The sequence below is a fragment of the Lepidochelys kempii genome, chromosome 15 (assembly GCF_965140265.1).
Source record: "Lepidochelys kempii isolate rLepKem1 chromosome 15, rLepKem1.hap2, whole genome shotgun sequence".
NCBI classification, from domain to species: domain Eukaryota; kingdom Metazoa; phylum Chordata; order Testudines; family Cheloniidae; genus Lepidochelys; species Lepidochelys kempii.
The window spans coordinates 9231424-9252442 of record NC_133270.1 but is presented as its reverse complement, the minus strand read 5'-3'; the positions used below and the strand labels follow the sequence as shown (position 1 = coordinate 9252442).

The window sequence follows — 21019 nt, the reverse complement described above, 5'->3', positions numbered from 1 at the left end:
CACCTTTGTTCTTCTGGGCAGCCCTCCCCAGGCATTGCCCAATCTGCTTTTAACTGGCGCAGCTGTTGCGGTTCCCACCCCTCCGCAGTGGAATGGAGGTTTGCTTGCTGTCTGATGATCCTTTCCCCCCCGCTCTGTTTAACTCTGTCCCTCAACATGCTGCTCATGCCTGTGTGGTGTTCTCACTCTAGAGGACGGCACTGTCTGATTCCTATGTTTGCACTGAGCTGCTATGCTCCTCAGTGTCTCTTCACAGTCACCGCTTTGTGGGCAACAGCCACTGTCTGGCAGGGGCCCTGTGTGTCCTTTAGCAGCTGGCAAGCAGGGTGCCACTAGTGGACATACTGCCTTCCCTGCATGCTGAACGGAGTGGGCAGAGGGCTGTCTCTCATTCAGGAGCGCCTGACCCTGTACCTGGGCCTTCAGCACCTCAGTGCAGCCCTTTACCCCATCAGCATCAGGAGTGACTCCACTAGCTGGTAGCAGTAATAAGCTATTATCCCCTAGTGGAGCGGATGCTAGGGGGGCATGTGATACACTTTACCAGTGTTTGTACAGAGACAATGCTTTCTGGCTTCCTCCTTGGTGGTGAGTTTACCCTTTCAAACCCAAACACTTAGGCTGAGCACTGATTCTCTGCTCCCCTGACTGTGACCCCACTTTCTCCCCTCTGGTGCTTTGCTAAGTGTGACCTAATGCAGATGCAAATAGCTTTGCTTAGTGAAGTATCAGTGCTCGTCTCCCTGGCTGAGTCCTGGTTCAGGAGTTGCAGGGGTTTCGGAGATTCCTCATTCAAGGGTTCATTAGTTCAGAACCTCTGCCCCCTGCAGCTGGCGGGCTTTGGAAGAGACACTGCACCGCACCGTGGAGGTGACTGGCTTGGCCACTGCAACGCAGGCCTGGCCAGATCCTCTGGAGAGTAGGGCTGGGCAGGACAAAGTAGGCCTAACCCCAGCAGAGGCTAAATCATTGGATAAGCCATATGGTGGAGACTTATGTAGTAACTTGCATTGACATAGCTCCTTACAAACTAATAAATGGACTATAGGGATCCCTTGACCATCACTGAAGTGCAGCCACCTCTAGAGTGGAACATGGTTGCTGTTGTACACCTCCCAGGAATGTTACAAAACAGCGTAGTCTAGGAGGTGCAGAATACCATATGTCTGTGAAAGTCCAGGAGGTACATTGGCATGCAGGATGGAATTGCCATGTTGGAACTGAGACCAGACAGCGATGCTATTAAATGCTCCAGGGGATCACAAATTATTGGAAAGGCTCAAGACCATGTTATCTTTGTCCCTTCTGGCATTTGAAGCAGCACAGCGCCCTTTAGCATCATGCAGGGAACTAGCTTCTGGGACTTGGAGGAAAGATCCTTTCACCATCACTGAATTACCAGTACCACCTCCTGCAGCATCTGGGTTTCCCCGTCTCCAGGTTTCTCCCACTGCTGATGTGGAGCGTGGGGCATTAAGCCCTCTGTCGAGAGAGCACTGTTTTCCGCCCCCTCCTGTTTGTTTGGTCACTGCTGCACGCGCCCGCTTCCTTAAAGGGGATGGGAGGGTTAGGAGAATGCACAGGACCAGCCAACGTGAGTCTGACCTTACTGGGTATAACCAGTACGTGCAGCCGCTTCTCGTGGGAGTGCTGAGCTGTACCTAACACTTGACTTTTTTTCAGGGTTGGCGTTGCTAATCATTCTTTGCCCTTATTAGCAGCTCTTGGCAGAGGGTCTCAAAGCGCTTTACAAGCAGTGGCTAACTGATCCTTCTCATGCACCCTAAGAGGTTCATATCGTAACCCACCTCTTCTGTAGGAGACTGAATTGAGGCACAGACACAGTGGGACTTGCCTGAGGTCACCTGGCAAGCCAGTGACAGAGCCAGACACAGAACCCAGAACAGACACCTCTTCTAACCACTAGGCCAACGTCCAGGCCCACAGTGTAAACCGCACTCAGGTGGACCGACACCTACTCCCCTCTTCAAACCACTGGCCAGCACCGTTATCTGGAATTGACATAAGCTTTTCAGTTCAGGACTGGAAACTGCGAAATACCTGTGATGAAACATTACCCGTTGGAAAGGAAGGGAAGAACTAAGAACTCAAACGAACCCTCCCTGTGCTGATACCTTAAGGGGAGGAGGAGAAATTAAATGAATTCTGCAAGAGCAGCGTTGATCTAATAAAGAAAAAGTGGATTGATGAAAGCATCCGATGGCACCCAGCTCTGGGAAAGCTGTCGCGTCATGCTACATGGACTGGTGGGCCCAGGGAGGGAACTGCCTTCTGGGGCCTTTGTTTTAAAGGAGGAGGAATCCAGTGCGGTAATCGTGTTTCCTTTTGCAGTTTGTTTCCCCACGCTCACCTTTCCCCCTGTTTCTCTGTCATGAGTGATGTGACATTCACCAGTGCTTAGCAAACTAACTACCCAGAGAAAAGGCTTGGGGAATTGGGGATTTAACTGAACAGACTGTGTGCTGAGGGGTCCTTGCTGGAGTTAATGACCCTGCTTCTGTCAGGGGCATGAGCCTTGAAACCAGCTCCTCAGGGAGGGTTAGCATCAGCTGCGGTTCTCAGGTATGTTCATGCCCCGAAGTCCAGAGAATCCACAGAACCCACCAGTTGCATCCTAGCCATCTAAACTAGCTTGGCTTTGCTCTGATGCAGGGTTGGATGAGATATCAGGCCTTAGGCTTCAGGGTTTCAGCCAATCTCTAACTAGTAGGAATTCGGATGGGACCTCTGCGGGGGGTGGGGTGGAGGGGACAGATTATCCCACAGCTGCCTACTGTGGGGTTCTTACAGCTTATTCTGAAGAAGCTGGAGCTGGCCAGTGTTCGAGACAAGATAATGGGCTAGACGGACCTTAGGTCTTCTGTGTTGCTACGGCAGCTACTCCCTAGCCCATCTTTGCAGGAGGGGGGATAAGACTTGACATTTCCCTGTTCTCTACAGACAACTCGAGGATGATTAGAATAGCTCCAAGTTTTCAATGGCCCTCTTCCCCTGCTTGGTGCCTTCCAGTTGTGTGAGCAAGAAGGCTCTACCCAGTCTTTAACAGCTGCCTGGTTTTGCACTGCTTGACTTAAAAATCCCCACTAGGGCCCATGTGTCCCAGCTCTGTCCCCTGATTGACGTTACAGCCCTCCTTCTCCCTGTTGGAAGGGGCTTCTGTTCTCCCACCCAACCAATTACTACTTCATCATAAAATCCTGTTCCCTAGGCAAAGGATCTAGTCCCAGAAATTACCTAGTAACTTGTTCTACTCTTTGCAACTCCTGGGAGCACAGTTAAATGTGGTGTAAATCAGGTGGGAGGGGACAGAGAGTAATGGAGATTTATAAAAGAGCAAAGAATGAGCTGGATCCCTTAGTTGTTTCCAGACAACATAACATTTGGGTTTTGAAAAGGTACAGACCAGGGGTAGTCAATATTTTTTTGTCAAGGTCCAAATTTCTTGGTCAAGGTATAGTCATGGTCCAGACTCCACAGAAAATCCTAATAAAAAAATAAGTAAATACATTTTTGGGGTGGGAGTGGGGGGGGGTGTCCATTCAAAAGCATTTGGAGATCTGGATTTAGCCCGCCGTTTGCCTGTTGACTATCTGTAGGCTTTGTGTAAAGAGCACGATGCCGTTGTGGGGCGTTAGCTGTTCAAACACACCTACCAGCTTAGCAACTAACACTTTCTGAATGAAGTTTTTTGGTTTACAAGCTTAATTTCTGTGCCCTCCATTTCTGCCTTCGTACAATGGGGCTAGTGGCACTTGATCCATCCTCATAGAGCGCTCTGACACTTTAGATAAGTGCAAAATCTTGATAAGTCTTTGTCCTCTAGGGTTTTTTATCTTTGCTTGAAAAGGGTTCTAAAACCACTGCCTAGATTTGCTGGTCTCAGTTACAAGTCATCCGCAGTAGTATCATGATCAGGTCTAATGGGACTGTCCAAAAGGTGCGAACCCTGGTAGGGGAGAGGGAGCAGTTGAAATAGGGATAGTGCGAATGATGTAAGGACCCCTGGGAACCTTCATCCACGCCAGGAGCTGAAGCTGATCCACTCCCTGTTTGAGACCTAGAGCAGTTTAGCGCTGTGGTTTCTAACCTTTTTTCATTTGTCAACCTCTAAAAGTTTCAAATGGAGGTGCAGAACCCTTTGGAAATCTTAGACATGGCCTGTGCACCCCCAGCTTGATGGAAAAACCACTGATCTGGATAATTCCCCTCTCTGTGTTGTTTTTAATTTTAATGTGTGCTCCTACCAGTATTGACTCAGGTGGAATAGCGTCACTTACTGAATCACCAAGGTACTCTGGATGCTCCTGGGCAGTCTCCCATCTCAGCACTGACCAGACCTGACTTGGCTTCTTAGGAGATGTGGGCAGATCACAGCCTGAGGCTGCATGACTGCAAGCCCCTCATCCTAGAATCCCTCCTAGCCAGGGAACATGAAAGCACAGAGTAGCTTGAACACTTTCCCTGTAAGACTTCCTGTGGCAAGAGGGACTCTGTAGCTCTGTGGTGGTCTCCCCTTTGTAATCTGCACTGTGATATGAGAAGCAGAGTCCTGGGCTCTGGAGGACATACCTGCCAGCCGAGAGTTACTCCACGAGTGCTGGAAGGTGACTTTATCCTTTCCTCTTTGCGGTTATTTTTTTCTTTCCCGAGGCTCAGACCTTGGTGGATGACAATGATGTTTCCCCTCCACTGATGTCCGGTACAAAGCAATATTATTCTGCAGGCCACAGCGTCGGGTTTCGCTGGGGCTCCCGTGCCTCTTGATTGGCACATGCTGAATATGCAAAGGGTGGAAGGGTCACACCGTCCAGTGCAGTTTTGCATTTCTAATAGTTTGGTCTCAGGCACTGCATTGTTTGGGAGGGGCGGGGGTGTTTGGATCTGATTTGCTTTTCCCGGCTGTTTGCTCAGCCCAGAGAGCAGAGCAGGCACCAGACATCCAAGGGCTGCCTTCAGTGCCTGAGAGAGAGAGAGAGACTGGGGGACACAGGCTCAAGTCCAGTAGGAATTGCGAAGCTCTGAACAAACTCTCATCTTTGGCTGCTGTCTGTGTTTGGATGAAAGGGTGCTGGAATCCACTGGCTGCCCAGCAACTGCTTGTACGTAGGGCAAAGCAAAGCGACCAGAGATATTGCATATTCAAAAGGCTGGGAGAGCTAAGGCTATGTCTGCCCTGCCCTAAGCTTGGTTTAAACACGGCTGTAGCCAAATGGGGCTGTGGAGAGGCAATGGGATTTGGTCAGTCTAGTGTTGAAGTTACGCAGACTTTGGTGGCTTGAAAGTCTGATTCCAACTGAAAAAGCTCCTGTGTTTATATCTCCCTTAGGGGGAGCAGAGGTAGCAGCTGGTCTGCTGTATTCTGGTAGCAGCTAACTGAAAACGGGCCCCCATGGTGCTAGGTGCTGTACATGTACGTAGCAAGACTGACCCTGCTCTGAACAACATACAAGTCTAAACAGACACGCAATGAAGGAAGGGAAGTATTACTCCCACAGTACAGATGGCAGAGCGGTGGCATAGGAAGATGAAGCGATGTGCCCAAAGTTTCACAGGGACCCTGTGGCAGAGCTGGGAATTGAAACGAACGTAGTTGCTTTAGCCACCAGACTTCCCCTTCGTGATTTACACACCTGCAAGGATGCCCAGGAGGACTAGCCTAATTTTAGTGGGGGAGAGGGAGGATGGGCTCTTCAGTCCGTGATACAGATCACAGGCTCTCACTTTTCAAAATATTTGTTTAAAGTTAAAATTACAGGAACCTAATGCTGCCAAGCGGATAGTAGCTTTGTGAACTGAACAAATGGCTGGAGCTGTACACAAATGCTTAGACTCCATCAAACTCTCCCGTCCCCAGATCTAACATGGCTTTGCTCCCCATCGTGGATGTGGTTGGATCACGCTAGAACTCTGCCAGGCTACGACGAGGCATCGGTGTGTTTCGATAGCCAGCGTAGGGCCTATCGACGCTCCACGTGCAATCAAGTCCGGGGGCCTGGTTGCTACACTTGGATATGTCCAAGCCTCTAGTCTGGCTATAGAACGCGGCTGAAGCCGCGTCAGTGCTAACTGGAACCCTGCTGTACTGGGTCCCCTGACTAAGCTGTGCCTGTGACATACATGGGTGTTACGGTCTCTGGCAGTGAAATATGGTGAAAGGGACCAGATGGCCACGTGGAGACTAGGAAGGTTAATAGAACAACTCCCTCTGCCCATCTCCACTGCATCTAAGGATGGCCCCATCCAATCTAGTGGTCAAGAACATTTGACCATCACAGCAGAGTCATTTGGACACTTGTATTTTCTGGGTGCTACTTTCCAACTGACAAGTATGCAGAGGGTCGATTTGTTCACTCTTAGGTTAAAATATGTTCTATATCTTAAAATGTATTTTTGCGAGATGTGAAAATAAACCTCAGGTCTGTGTTATGCTGGATTTCCTGAACCCACTGGAATGAATTAAAATATACCCTATGGTGTATTTTCTGGTATATATTTTACATATGCCTTGAGTCTTAAACAAAAAAGCTGTACTTAAGGTCCTAATTTATAAATGGATTACTGCCTCTTTAAACCAGTGTGTGTTTTTGTCACAGGTACAATAGTAGAATCAATCTTTAGAAGCCAAGATTTATATTAACAAAGTTGGAATGAGGGACGCTGTTAACCCCTTCCATCCATCTCTCTTTGAGTCCTGACTTAGAGCCATCTAATTTCCCATGGGAAATGGTGTGGGGGGAAGGGCAGGGGAAGAGAAAACAGGTCATTATTGCATGTATCACATGTAAAGCATAATGAAGCTCTACAAGAATGATTTTCAATATTCAGCAGCTACTCAATCTCCCAGGCAGTTAGATTAGGGTGGAGGGATGGAGAGGGTCTCATACCCGCCAAGGACCTGTTTAAGCAAATCAAGGTTATGCACCACAAATGGTCATAGGAGGCTCTGTGGAAGTCCATGGAGTTGGATTTGATAACCTTGCCTGGAGTCAACCAGAGGGCAGTTGTGGCTTAGTGGACTGGGCTGGGGACAGGGCACTTGACCTTTATGCTTGACTGTGCAGTTGACATGGGCTGTGATTTAGGCCAAGTTTTTAATTTTGGGGGTTTAGCTGTATACACCTACTGCGCTCTATGGTGGAGTGTTAAATGCTGACAATACGCTTGTAAAGAACAGTTTCAGAATGCAGTTCCTGCCCTGAATAGCTTACAAGCTAAAGCATGTTAGTACATGAAACATAGTGTGCACAGGTTATTAAAAACCTGCTTATTGGGTTAACATGCGTGTAACAGATTCTTCTCCATCATGGCTATGAAACCTTAGACTTGGAAGCAATATTGTAGTGGCAGATAAAACACTGATTTTGGATTCGAAACAGGATTCATTTAATATTTAATATTACATGAGATCCCAGTAGAGGTGCTGTGGATTTCAGAATTAATGGTGTGTGACTTGTGAATTGTGAGCGGAGCTTATTATCTAAGGGGGAAAATGATCTGTTGTCGTATATTTGTCAGTCAATCCTGGCTCTTTAAGGGGTGTGTGTGTGTGTGTGCATTTGGAGGTAGTGAAGGCGATGAGAAGAAAATTGGAACTTGAAGTGGGATGTGAATAAAAGAGATGGGAGAACGGCAAAGAGATACCGAGGTCAAATCTTAAGCCAAAAAGCGTTAGCTTAAATCCATATTTACCCAGTGGAAGAGGATAAACTCAGTAAGAAGAAGAAGAAGAAAAATAAGCCTCTTATGGGGAAATTGGAACGATCATGAAAAAATGGTGAGGTTAAAACTATATAGATAACGGAGTCAAGTGGTCAGGCAGGCCCTGAGCCTGTGCTCACAAGTTCTGTGCGCCCAACATCTGCCTTGGGGAGTTGGAAGTCTGAACACTTCTGCACTCAGAGAAATGCCTGGATGTGCAGGGGCAACGTGTGGAGGTACCGTTTTGGAGGCTGGGTTCGGAAAGTCAGCCCTTCTGTGGCTTCTCGGCCCTTTGAACAGACTCGCTAATGCTTGAGCGGGGTTGAATTAAGTAGAGTTATGAGTAGACTGGCAGACGGATGATGACCTGTTGAAGATTCCCTGCCATGTAAATGACAGTACGCTATGCTTAGATTTTGGCCTATCCCCTTATGTGTCGTTTTATCATGGGACTTGATCCTGCACTCTATGAAGTCAATGGCAAAGCCCCCACTGACATCATTGACGTGGGTCGGCTCAGAGACAGACCCAAAACACCCTTCATTTAAAAAGGAAAAAGAGCTTTTCTATGGAACCCTGCTGCCTCCCGGCCTTTCTGTTGTAAGTGCAGGTACTTCACCGAGGGCAGGCACAGTCTCTTCTGTTTCTCCAATTAGTTTTTTTAATGGAATGGTTCATAAAGGGCTTCTCCTCCTCTAATTAAATCTGAGAAAGTGAGTGCGCGAAAGATGGACAACTTAGCCCAGAGACAGGGCAGCTGTCACCCAAGTCGTTCTGGGAAGCCACGCTGCTTAATAAATGACGAATGAGAAAGAGAGCGCATCTATTTTGCATCCTCTTTATGCAGAGCTCTAAGGCTTCAAAGCTCTGTGTCGGGGATAAAAGGTCACCCATGTCCCCACGTAGCCATTTCCTCAAGACGTGTCAGTGGCTTGCTGGCAGATGAGCCCTCAAAGGCCGCTCCTTGTGATAGGTGTCTCTGCAGCTGTGGTGGGAGGCGAGAGGATGCCTGTCAGCCCCGAACTTGGAGGAGTCAGAGCGTCCTGTACATTTTTCTCTTTCTCCTGTGAGGGGCTTTTTGCGCTCATGGTGTTGGAAAAGGCCCCTGCCGTCCCAGTCACTCTGCGGGTTTATTAATGGAGTGAAGGCTGCATTTCTTCCCACTCTCTTTCTGTGCCCACACCAGTAAATCACCATGACAGGAGTTTGCTCTTGCTTAACGCCCTATATTGTTTAGCTGGGGGGCAGGGCGGATAATTCAGCTGAAATTGCCGCACACTAGAAATCGTCTCTCTTAAAAAACGATATTAATATTCAGCATCTAAACAAGGGAAACCTACTGTAATAATTGCACAGGCAATTCATCAAGCCTGGCTCACCAGTGCAATTATCAGACAAATACACCAGCTCTGAAATAATGAAGATTGCCCCCGTCCGCCCCCCCGGCCCAAAAATCCATTCCCTCTCCAGATGAGTTGAATGGAGAGATAGATGGCTTCCATTTGTCACTTACATAATGACTAATACCTCTTCATTAAGATGGGTTGGTTTCATGCACATGACTGACTCCCTAAGCATCCAGATGAGAATATAACACACACACTTTGGGGATGTGGCTAAATGCAGACTCATTAGTTGGGATATTTGGGTATATTTAAAGGGACACAGATGGTTAGCACCACTCTTTAGGTTTTGTATTTAAAAGTTATAGAGTAGTTTTCTTAGGGTTTTGAGAAAAAGATTGTACGAAACCTCACAGAAATGTGTTTTTTCAATAAGGTCAGAAAAAACAGGGGGTAGCCTTGTTGATAGATTGGTGGGAAAGCAAAGATTTCCTAGGAACTTCCTTAATTAGAGAGACCATTTTAATTAAATAAGCAACCAAGATGTGACCATGACTCTGACTCTACTCCTGGCTCCAACCACTAGATGAAACAGGCCATGTTACGAGCCCTGATATAAGGTGAAAGCATTACAATGAAAACCTAAAGAACAATCAAAGTTCCTAGGCACATGCTAAAAGCTTAGCAGAGTCACCCATCAGTCTTATTGGGCCTCAGTAGGGCAAAGTCCTGGCAACCCTTCTCAGGGAGGATTGGGGGCCCGAGGGTCCTGTCCATTTGCTGGATCGGAACCAAGGCCCCGAGTCAGTTTAAACTGAGGCTTTTTATCCAAAAGTCCCTTCTTTGTCTTTTCATTTGTCTATTTGTTTGTGAAGGATCCACTTTGTGAACCTCACCAAGTGGTGGTACCTCTCTGAAGGCATTACAGCCTAAGTGAATTTGCCTAATCGTCTCCTACTGTTGTTAATTCCTGGCGGGCTGTGGTCATGCTCCCCCCTGGACTTGCATACAATCCATGGGCTACGATGATACATTAACTAGTAAGATCTTCCAAAGATAGTGCCACTTCTGTCACGCATACCTCCAAGTATCTGGTCTTCCTCTTGATGGGGTGAAGGAGAAGCATTTGACTAGAATTGATGATGACGAGATGGAGGGAGGGAGGATGAGTGAATACCTGATGGACTGGTCTAATGGTTTTATTAGCCTGTATTTCTGAAGTGAAATATGTGGCATGCACAGAACACGTGCTGGTATTTGTATAGTACATGCTACAATATTGCTAGTATTTTTTTCCTTTGCGTTCTGTAGTTATAAATAAAAAGGTTACTGGTATTTTTTTTCTTATCCCTCTGTCTGAAAAGCAAGGTTGCCATAGGTACCATCAGTCCAAGTTTACAGTATGTTGAAAGAGAGAAAAACAACAAATGATACATTTTAGAAACCTTAAAAATGATTCAAAATAGCTCTTCCACTGTGATTTTAAGGTCCTTCCCCTCGGGACCTTCCAGGGCCAGAAGCAAATGCTGTGCACCCCATTGGAAGCTGGGGATCTCCCCCAAAGCTCTTAACCGTAATGGGTTTGGAAAGATCAGACCATTAATAGAGCCCTGCACGGATATAAAATTTGTATCCGCATCCGATCCGCACTCTGCAAAAATGATATAAAGTGGATATCGGTGGATCTGCAGGGCTCTAACCATTAACCCAGGAGTGGTGCAAGACTGAAGGTGTAGCTAGGCCTGGGCCTCCAGCTAGAGTCATCTGGGGTGGTGGTGGTGGGCAATATTTCTGGCAGGTCTTTTAAAATGAAAAGTGGTGGCTATTTGGAGCTACTCAGATATTTGGAGTGTCAGATTAATGGGCAGAGTGCAGGTGAAGGGGCAATAAATGGAGCTTATTGACTAGTTCTGCATTTGATTACAAGGATATCTCCACCACCTACTGTGTGTGGCATAATGTGTTGCCTCTATAAAATATATCTGTGGCTACTTTGTGTTATATGGAATAATAGATCAATGCAATAGGCCCAGTTCTTGTAACCCATGTGGAAGCTGGGCCTCCTTATGCCAATCCAGTTGCAGGACTGGGAGTTGATATTGTGTCTCTGTTCCCCTATCTTGTGTTTCCTCCTGCCCTCTTCCCAGCCAGACCCACCTTCCCTTAGAGCAATAATAATGTCCAAGAAAGCCCATTATTGATGGAATAAAATTGTCTTGAATTTAATAGTTTATGGAAATAGTATTTTCCTGCTCTAAAATGCATTCCCTGTTTCACCAAATCTGCTCAAAGAGAAGGGCCCTGTACATGCACGTGTTGTGTGCATGCAGGCAGTTGTGTGTGTGTTTAAAATACATTCTCCAAGCTTGACCGGGTTATTTTTAGGCATGACGCACCCACCATTGAAAGACCCCGTTACTTTGATGCTGGAGTGCAGCAATCTTGTTACGACATCGTCAGCCATCACAATGAATAGCGGCTAAACACGGATAGGCAATGAGAAGAGAGGACAGAGCTGAGATGCTCAGGGCAAGCTGCATCACAGTCTCTTTGGCAATGAAATATTGGAGCCTTTACTTGTCAGTGGCTTAGGCTGACACACCAGTTGTGGTCTTGCTGTGCTAGATTCCCTGTGGCCAGTCTACTCTGGTGTTTAGGAAGTGTTGGTCATCATTAATTGTCTAATGATTGTTACTGTTTAGCTAGGGAAGGAATTGTCCTAGCTAGAGAGAGCTCTGGTGTGCCAATGGACTATTCCTGACCCACAACTGCCTGGCAGCCTCCCAGTTATGCAAATCTCTGCACACTTATTGGCTGGTGGAGTGGGTGTTCTGAGTTACATAAACTTGTGTGGTTTTTCTCAGTCACCTTACAACATGCTCAGATTGGCTAAGTGATGTTAATAGCTGGCCAGAGCCAGGGGTTAAAGTAAGTTAGAGGACTTTCTGGTACGCCGGAGTTCTGAGCAGGGGGTGTGGCCTCAACCGGAAGAGGAAGGGCCTTAACTCCCTGGGCCCTTTAAATCTTGATTTAAAGGGCCAGGGCTCCAGCTGCGGTAGTGGCGGCTGGGAGCCCAGGGCCCTTTAAATCACCCCCGAGCTACCAGCTGCAGAGGCGGCTGGGAGCCCCGGGGCTCGGGGGCGATTTAAAGGGCCCAGGGCTCCAGCTGCCGCTACCGCAGCAGAGCCCCAGGCCCTTTTAAATCAATGAGGAGCCCTGGGGGCTCCCGGCTGCCACTGCTACCCCGGGCTCTGGCAGAGCTTTAAAGGGCTTGGGGCTCTGCTGTGGTAGCAGCTGCCGGAGCCCCGAGCCCTTTAAATCCCCGCCTGAGCCCTGCTGCCTGAGCCCTGGGATAGCGGTGGCTGGGCTCCATCGGGGATTTAAAGGGCCCCGGGACTCCAGCCACCGTTACCGCCCCGGCCCTTTAAATCCCCTCTGGAGCCCCACCGCCGCTACCCCAGGGCTTCGGCATCAGGGCTCAGGCGGGGATTTAAAGGGCTCCGGGAGGGTAGCGGTGGCTGGAGCTCTGGGGCTCTTTAAATCCCTGCCGTAGCCCGTCACTGCTGCTACCCCAGGGCTCGGGCAGCAGGGCTCAGGTGGGGATTTAAAGGGCCCCAGGGCAGTAGCAGCGGCTGGAGCTCCGGGGCCCTTTAAATCCCCGCTGCAGCCCGCCGCCACTACCCCAGGGCTTTAAATTGCCCTCTCAGAAAGCCGGTCCTGGTAGGTGCACCGGCTCTTACCGGCTTACTTTCACCTCTGGCCAGAGCACAAACATTTACATAATGGCTGCACAGTGGCACAGTTCAGATCCCTGTACCTCCTACAGGCTGCTGCCCCGATAGCTTCGTATCCACATACCTGCAAAAACTCCTGCATCTAAGCCATGGGGCAACTCCTCTCTGCAATGTCCTCTGTACTCTCTACTTTCCTCTCCCTGCTTCTGTTCTCAGCTGCCTGCAAAGCAGGACTTGAGAATGAAAGGTGCTAATTCATGGTACTAGCTGGCTCACTGTCTGTGAGCTGGTAGCACAAGAGAGAGGAGCAGAGCCTGCACCGGGGCAGGGTGCTTAATTTTAAATAACTTGCTGTTATTTAACTCCAATAACTTGGAGTCTACAATAGAGGCAGGGTGCAGGTAATTCGCCAGGCACAAACATAAAATGATTGAGCTTCTCTTTGCAAATTAATTACGCTTTAAAAATCCAGTTATTCTTAAATATATATTTTGTGATAAAAGATTTCTATGCTCATTGTTAAATGAATGCCTCCTTCACAGCACCCCAGCCCTTCTGAGGGCTAGATTCCGCTATGTTACAATGGTACATCCATTTGGAGTAAGCCCTTTGACTTCAGGGCACTCTGGATTTACGTTGTCGTTGTTACTGCAAACAGTCTGTGGGCTGCACTAAAGCAGGGACCTCATTTGCACTGCCTCAGACAGGGTGAGGTTTACGTGTACGTCATTATCTTTGGCTCTTCCTGACCTTTGAGGCCTTCTCTTTACAAACCTAATGTTCTTTCACGTGGTATCACTCCATCTACGCTAGGAGGGTTGTGTAGGGAAGGGTTCCTACCAGTTCCCATGGAGGTCCCCAGTGCAGCCTGCACACTGCCATCCTGGATTTCTCCCTCCGCCATTTGAGGAGAAAACCACTGAAGAACTGAATCCAATCTAATCATTGCTACCATGCTCATCACTGTAATAGCCGAATAATTTATCTGCTGCAGTAGGCTGTTCTGTAGTCTCCTGAGGGAGGTGGCGGAAGCCCCATTGCTCGAGACATTTAAAATTAGACTAGATAAGGCCCTAGGGAAGATTTAGCAGGGAAGAGGCCTGCATTGGAAGGGGGCTGGGCTAGATGGCTAGCATTTGCACTCTTGTGACCTGTCCTTAGAACTGAAATCTCTGAGCTCTGTCTTCAGCTGAAGGAAATGCAGACAGGCTCAATGAAGTAAGTAGAACTACATCTATTTCCATCAGCTGAAGGTCTGTCTCTTTAATCTCAGCTCAAGTAGATCCTACAAAGTATAGCTTGACTTGGTGGAGTCTTTATCCTTGGCTTCACTCCTGCATGTACTGCTTTGTTGGCTTATTCTCTTCCCCATTTCATCTTCTCCTGCTCTATTTAATGAGACAACTTCCTTCCCCTCTTCCGTCCTTTGCCTTCATTTCCTCTCCTGCGTTGGCCATCAGTTAATGCCCTGCATACCCCTGACCCCGTCCAATTCTGGGTACTGTTTTCCACCCCCCTGTGCTTGTCATTTGGAAACCTTCCCAGTCACACCAGACCTGTCCATGGGGCTGCTCCCCAGGAGGGCTGCGAATGTCACGCTGAGGCAAGTATTTCTGGGCCTGAACAAGCTCCTTTCTGTCAAGTTATAACGTACTAAGTGAATGATTTGTCATTTGTCACCTGAAGAATCTGATTGTTGTTTGGAGCTGGTGTGTCCTATCTTCAGATCTCGGCTATTCTCCGTGTCCTGCCTGCACTTCACCCCTTCCTCATTCAGAAATAGCCCTGGGAATCTGGGTCTGATCCAAAGCCTGTTGAAGTCAGTGGAAAGAACTCCCCACTGATGTCTGCGGGCTTTTGGATCAGCCCATTTCAGGTCCCCTGAGGAACACGTCACAGTGAGCATGTGCTGTGTGCAGGGCAGAGGAGGTGCATGGGGACCCCCTGCTCTGCAGGACTCTTCTCGTACAAGCTCCCAGAGCTCAGGCTGATGGGCCGTGCTGTGAAGGAGTGAGGTGGGACTGCTGGATCAGCTGCCGTGCCATTTCCTCCCACAGACCGTTTGCCATGGCAATGCTGCAGAGCTGGTGTGTGAAGATTTTTCTTCTCCAGCCACCATTGCCTGGCCTGCAGGCTAGATGGAGGGTGAAGAGTGAAAAGGAAATGAGATTTTAACAGTTCTCTTTGTTCTCAATTCCATGGGTTTCGTTAATAACATGAAGGCAGCAGCAGCCTCTTCCACCATTGCTGGGTGTGGGCTGGTGTGTCAGCAGACTCTCCATGGTGGCACCAACATCCTCAATAAAGACTCCCCTCTGTGTTCTGCAACAGACGCAGAAAGATGTTTGGAATTAAAATGTGGTTTGGGGCTGTTGTTTTTTTTTTTTTTGGTAACAGACACGTTCCTCTAAAGAAGCCACTGAACTCTTCGAAAGCTCCTCTCTCTGAACCAGTAATAGTAAAATAGTAAGTGGCTACTTGAGCACTACAAACCTCCTCTGATGTTCACACCAGCCTCTCAGAATCTTACTTCCACTCACCTGCTAACTTTTAATCTGAAGACAGACTTTCCCAACCCCCAGTCTCTCCCTTTGATAAGAACGTCTCCCCATGCCTTAGCAGTACAATTCAGAAGAATCCCCCCTCCCCAAAGCTCTTTTTAATCAAACCCTACACCTTTCATTTCCAAAGCCCATTCCTCCTTTTCTTCTCAAGTGCTTGAAATAAAACGATTCCCATGGAAAGGGTGGGCAATTAATAATGAAAGAAAGTGTGGGAGGGCGAAAAATCTCCCTTTTTAAAATAAAAGACTACATTTTGATTCAGGTTTTATTAGAGGAGAGGATCAAAAGAGCTGGGACAAGAGCGCTCGAATCTGATTCATCATTTGAATACCACTAAAGCGTCCCCGCAGACAGACATGTACCCATCACTATGCTAGTTGGCACTTTCAGTAATTAAGTGTGGCTTCTTTTATTTATTCCCCCCGCTCCAAACTGCAGAACTTGAAGTGCATAGTGTGTGTCTGTGTGTATGTGAAAGTGAGAATTGGCTGGGTTGGAAGAGGAAGAGATGCTGGAGCTTGTCAGACAATTGGAGTCCTGGTGGCACTTTAGAAAGGTGGAATCCACTGGGCAGCACTTGAAACTGTGAGTGGACAAAGAAGCAGAAGGAAGGGAAGGCCGGATGCATGGGACCTGGGTGGAGGGGGAAGAGGTGGAGGAGGTGCTAGACAAGACAGAGGGGAAAAAATATCTTCACTGCCAAGTGTGGCTTAAAAGCAAGAGAGCTGAGCGAGCGAACCCTTTGAGGCTGTGTGACTCTTGTGCCTGTTTGCACGGAGCCATCACCTCAGCCCTCCCTGTGAATCTCTGCCGCTGCTCTCTCATGTCCGTTTCTTTTTAAAAATGATTTGTACATTTGAGTCACGGAGTTCAATTTCCAGCTCTGCTACAGCCCAATGTGTGACCTTGGTCAAGTCACTTATCTTCTTTCTGCCTCCGATCCCCATTATACAGATGGGGAAAATACTCCCTTCCTCCCAACCGTCGTCTGTCCTCTCTGCTTAGACTGTGAGCCCTTTGGGGCAGGGACTGTCTCCTCATTGTGTGTGGACAGCACGCAGCACAATGGGGCTCTGATCCCTGACTGGGGCTTCCAGGTGCTACCATGATGCGAATCGTAAGGAGTAGTAACCCGTCTATTGTTGAAAGGAAAGCCCTAGGGGGCTCTGAAATTGCGTGTAAGTTGTTGTCATATTTCAGTCTTTGGGAATAGCTACTCTGAATAAGCATGGGGGAGGGGAGGGCATGTGGTGAGGTGCGTGGTGGGGTCTATGGGATACAGTGAGAAGGCTCTGAACTGGGAGTTGGTGACCTATAGCACTGATCTGCTAGGACTGGGCAAGTCACTTCCCCTCGCTGCCTCTTCTTTCTCTTTGTCTGTCTCGTCTGCCTACATTGGGGCAGGGGCTCTTGGTGGTTTCACGGCACCCAGCACAGAGAGGCCTTGGTCTTGGTGGAGGCCTCCAGATCTACGGTGATCCATACATTTCCATAAGGAGAACACACTTGTCCCGTGTCTAGTCCATAGCCCAGTGCTCTCTCACTCTGGCTGAGGACTGCTCATGCAGACGGGAGGGTGTCAGCTCCTGGAAGGTGGCAGGCCCATTTCCCCAGTGTCCGGAGAATTCCTGCCAAGAGAGGCTCGCGTTGGATCCTCTGGCGGGACTCGGGAGGAGGACGTGATTCAGTCACCATCGTTCAGCACTTTGGTTGTTATGTGTGTGCATCGCACGAGGCTCTCCAGGGATTAAAGTGAAAACAGCCCCCTGCTTTGCACATGGGTGACTCGCGGAGCCTTTTCGGCTTACGTGCTGAACTTGTCACAGAGTGTCCCAAAGGCTGCACTCCTCTTGGACTCTGAACCCTTGTTCTGCAGGGGCGGGTGCAGGCCCAAAGTTGCCTCGGGAACCAATTGGACATGTTTTCGTGTGCATTTAGCACTGCTGAAAGGTTGGCAGCCCTGGAGACGGCAGTGTTAGGGCCCAGAGAGCAGCTGGACAAGCTTTTCCCATTCTGCCTCCACTGAAGCGTTGGCTACCACTTACTTCTGGGAGCGGGGTGGGAAGGAGAAGGTCAAGGCAGTTCATTCTCTAGGGCCCATTCAATCCTAGGATTCTGGCCAAAGTTGACCCTCCCCCACCTCGTGCCAAAAAATCTGTGCTGTGCTACTTGCCCTTGGTTTCCCACCCCAGAGACAGCTGCATTTGAGTGTTTCCTCTGGGGTCCTTTGGGCTGGAACGTGCCCTTTAAAGGTAGAATCGCAGGAGGCTAATATACAGCTCAAAGCAGCACTGGCTGGGCAGGCTGTAGGTAGGAAGCTATGTCCTGGGAGGTTGGTTCTCCAGTATCTCATGCACGGCCTCCTGCCCGAAAGGCCTGAGGGGTTAAGAGGGAACCTGGCTCTGTTCTGACTGAAGTTGGTCTTTGCACCCAACTCTGAAGGTGTTAAGATGTGGGCCCAGTCAGTTCTCTGGCAGAAGCTTGTTCTGTCAGTCGCGATGTCCTGGTCGAAAGCAGCTGGGGCACAGGGTGAGAGGCAGGTGATGCACCAGCCAGGTCCTGGCTCCGTTAGGCTGTTGTAAATAAGGACCAAGATCCTCCCCATGGAGGCCTGATTTTCAGAGGTTCAGAGCACTGGCAGTTCTTGCTGACATCCGCTGGAGTTGGGGCTGGTCAGCACCCCTGAAAGTCAGGCCTGCAATCAGGCACGTGTGTTTAATGCCAGCAGTGTCTAATTGCATGGCGCTCTTTGTTTGTTACCTCAGGAGGCAGCCTTTCCAAGCAAGACTGGACCATCCAGTGGCCGACGCCAGAAACGGGGAAGGAGAACACCCCCGTGTGTCAGCCCGAATCCATGCAGTGGATCAGAACGCACCTTTCCCAGAGCCCCAAAGTGCAGGCCAAGTGCATGCAGCGTTACTGTCACCCGGGTTCGGCCCACGGGCCGACATACGCCCACGTGGAGAGACTGACTGTGGAGGGCTATCCCGGCCTGTGCCCCCCGCTGGAAGCCGGTCACCGCTCCTTGCCGCCATCCCCCCGGCAACGGCACCCTGTTCACACCCCCCCACGGACGCCTAACATAGTCACCACCATGACTCCTCCCGGCACGCCGCCAGTGAGGCGGAGAAACAAGCTGAAACCTCCGGGGACGCCGCCCCCGTCATCCCGGAAACTGATTCACCTCATCCCCGGCTTCACGGCCTTGCACCGGAGCAAGTCGCACGAGTTCCAGCTGGGCCATCGAGTGGACGAGGCGCACACGCCCAAGTAAGTGAGCTTGGGGGCAGTGCCTGGGCAAGCTGAGCCGGGTGGGGAGCTGGGGGTGGGAGCCCTGTGGTGGGGGTAGGAAACGACCGAGTAGCGTACAGCCCTGGGGCGTGCTTCGGAGTGAGTGTGGTTTAATAGCTAGAATGCTGGTATCCCAGCATTTTGGGTTCTGATCCTGGTTCGGGCACTGAGTAGCCCTGGGTGGGTCAGTCCACCTCCCCGTGCCTCAGTTTCCCCCTCTGTAAAATGGCGGCGAGGCCTATCCCACAAAAGTGTTGAGGAACTGAAGGTTTGAGATCCATGGATGGCAGGTGTGAAGGAAGCTGAAGTGTGCTTGCAGCTGCTCTCTGTCAGAGCTGTTTGTGGTAGCCGTGAACACTCCATCCACCGCCCAGCCCAGCCTACCTGTCTGGCACTGAATGTCAGACCTCCCTTGCTACAGATATCCCGAGCCCCAGCCTGCGAAACCTGACCTGGTCCTTAGGCACAAAGCCAATGTTGGCCTGGGCTGTGTGTCACAGCTGAAGTAGTGATGAGTTAATTGGGATGCTGGATTCTGACCACGGAAATGCTATTCGTGGGACAGGTTTGGGTTCTTTCCAAGCTGGGAAAGGTTACTGCTGAGTCAGTGTGCCTAGCCCCGAGGGGCGTGGAGGGCAGGGGCGAGGCCCGCCAGACCTAATGGTCTTTTAGGCCAATGCAATCACTGACATGTACGGGCTTTCTTTCTTATGGTATTTGGTCACAGCTCTGGGGGAGGGGGGAGCTGAGCATGGGTTAGAGGGACTGTTATCTTCTTTAGCTTATGCTGGGCACTGGATCAATCTGTGGTCAGCTCCAGGAGCTGGGAGGGCTGCAAAGGTGGCAGTAAATCACCTGACCTCTGTCCCTCCCCTTCTGAGCTGGGTCTGGTGTCTTTGATCTGTGTAAAGCTCGGTGCATCCCTGCGGGTGCACTTCTGTGACTTAGGGCAAGTCCCTTAACATCCCCGTGACTCCATTTTTCCATCTGTAAAATGGGGTTCCTAGAACTTGCCCTGTTTCAAGTGCTAGATTTTAATGTGTGTGTGAGAGAGAGAAATAACGTTATTCCAGGCCAAGTATAAAACTTGGATTTAATTGTTTTTTTAAAAAAACTCCTGCAAAGAACCTTCCAAACTTCTCTTCCCTCAATGATGTTGTTTGCAGAGCCCTCTTCAGCCTGATAATCTCTGATGACGGAAAGATTTCAGAGGCAGGAAACAATTAAGTCAAAATGACAATAGGCGAGAGATGCTGAAAAGTGGCCTCTTGCAGACATCAGTTTCCCGGTTCCTCTTCATCCGATGATTAAAAGCAGCATTAGACCAGGAGCGCGTTGCCGTGACATCCTCCTGGCAGCTTTCAATGGACAGTCTGCAAGCATAGCTAGTGAATACCCATGGCATTTTTGGTTACTGAGAGGAACACAGGCGTTTACAGGTGGCTTGTTCCTCTGAGCAGCCAAAGAATCTTTCCAGGCTTTTGCTGGCTGAGAGTTTTTAAGGTGAAACCCAGGCAGGAATGTGGGAAGAATTGGGCTTTGCTCTAGTGAGGGGCATTTGGAGTTCATTATTCTTCAGCTAGCAACAGAGTTCACCTAGAGTGACTTGCTGCTCTCATTCCTTGGCCACTGGAAGTTGCTGGCTCTTTGGAAACAGGCAGCAAAATACCTTCACTGCAGTGTAGCTGCTTCAGCGCCAGTGATGGTCGCCCTTTGCTGAGAGAGTTGCTGCTGTTTACTTCTGAGGAAACTGTGTTGTTCCCCACTGCAACCCCCCAGCCATTCGTGTGTCTGCACTTGGTATTATTTATAGCCTTCCCATTGTTCTTCCTTCAAGAGCTCAGGTTTCAGAGTGGCAGCTGTGTTAGTCTGTATCAGCAAAAACAACAAGGAGTCCTTGTGGCCCCTTAGAGACCAACACATTTATTTGGGTGTAAGCTTTCGTGGGCTAAAATCCACTTCATCAGATGCATGGAGTGAAAAATACAGTAAGCAGTATATAGATACGGCACATGAAAAGATGGGAGTTGCCTTACCACGTGCCGGGGTGTGTGTGTGTGTGTCAGTCAGTGCTAACGAGGCCAATTCAATTAAGGTGGAAGTGGCCTATTCTCAACAGTTGACAAGAAGGGGTGACTATCAAGAGAGGGAAAATTACTTTTGTAATGCTAACGAGGCCAATGCAATCAAGGTGGACATCGGCCATTTCCAACAGTTGACAAGAAGGTGTGAATATCAGCAGAGGGAAAATTAGTTTTTTTAGTGACCCAGCCACTCCCAGTCTTTATTCAGGACTAATTTGATGGTGTCCAGTTTGCAAATTGATGGTGTCCAGTTCTGCAGTTTCTCGTTGGAGTCTTTTTTTGAA

General features: G+C 49.2%; 1 protein-coding gene across 4 annotated transcripts in view; it reads left to right on the top strand.

Moving 5' to 3' along the window:
- Positions 1-21019, top strand: part of KSR2 (kinase suppressor of ras 2) — a 283471-nt gene that overhangs the window by 46912 nt on the left and 215540 nt on the right. For all 4 annotated transcript variants that reach the window (XM_073312611.1, XM_073312609.1, XM_073312612.1 and 1 more), the window contains one exon: positions 18126-18630. In XM_073312611.1, the coding sequence (XP_073168712.1) occupies positions 18126-18630 (505 nt within the window). The remainder of the gene's footprint in view (positions 1-18125; positions 18631-21019) is intronic.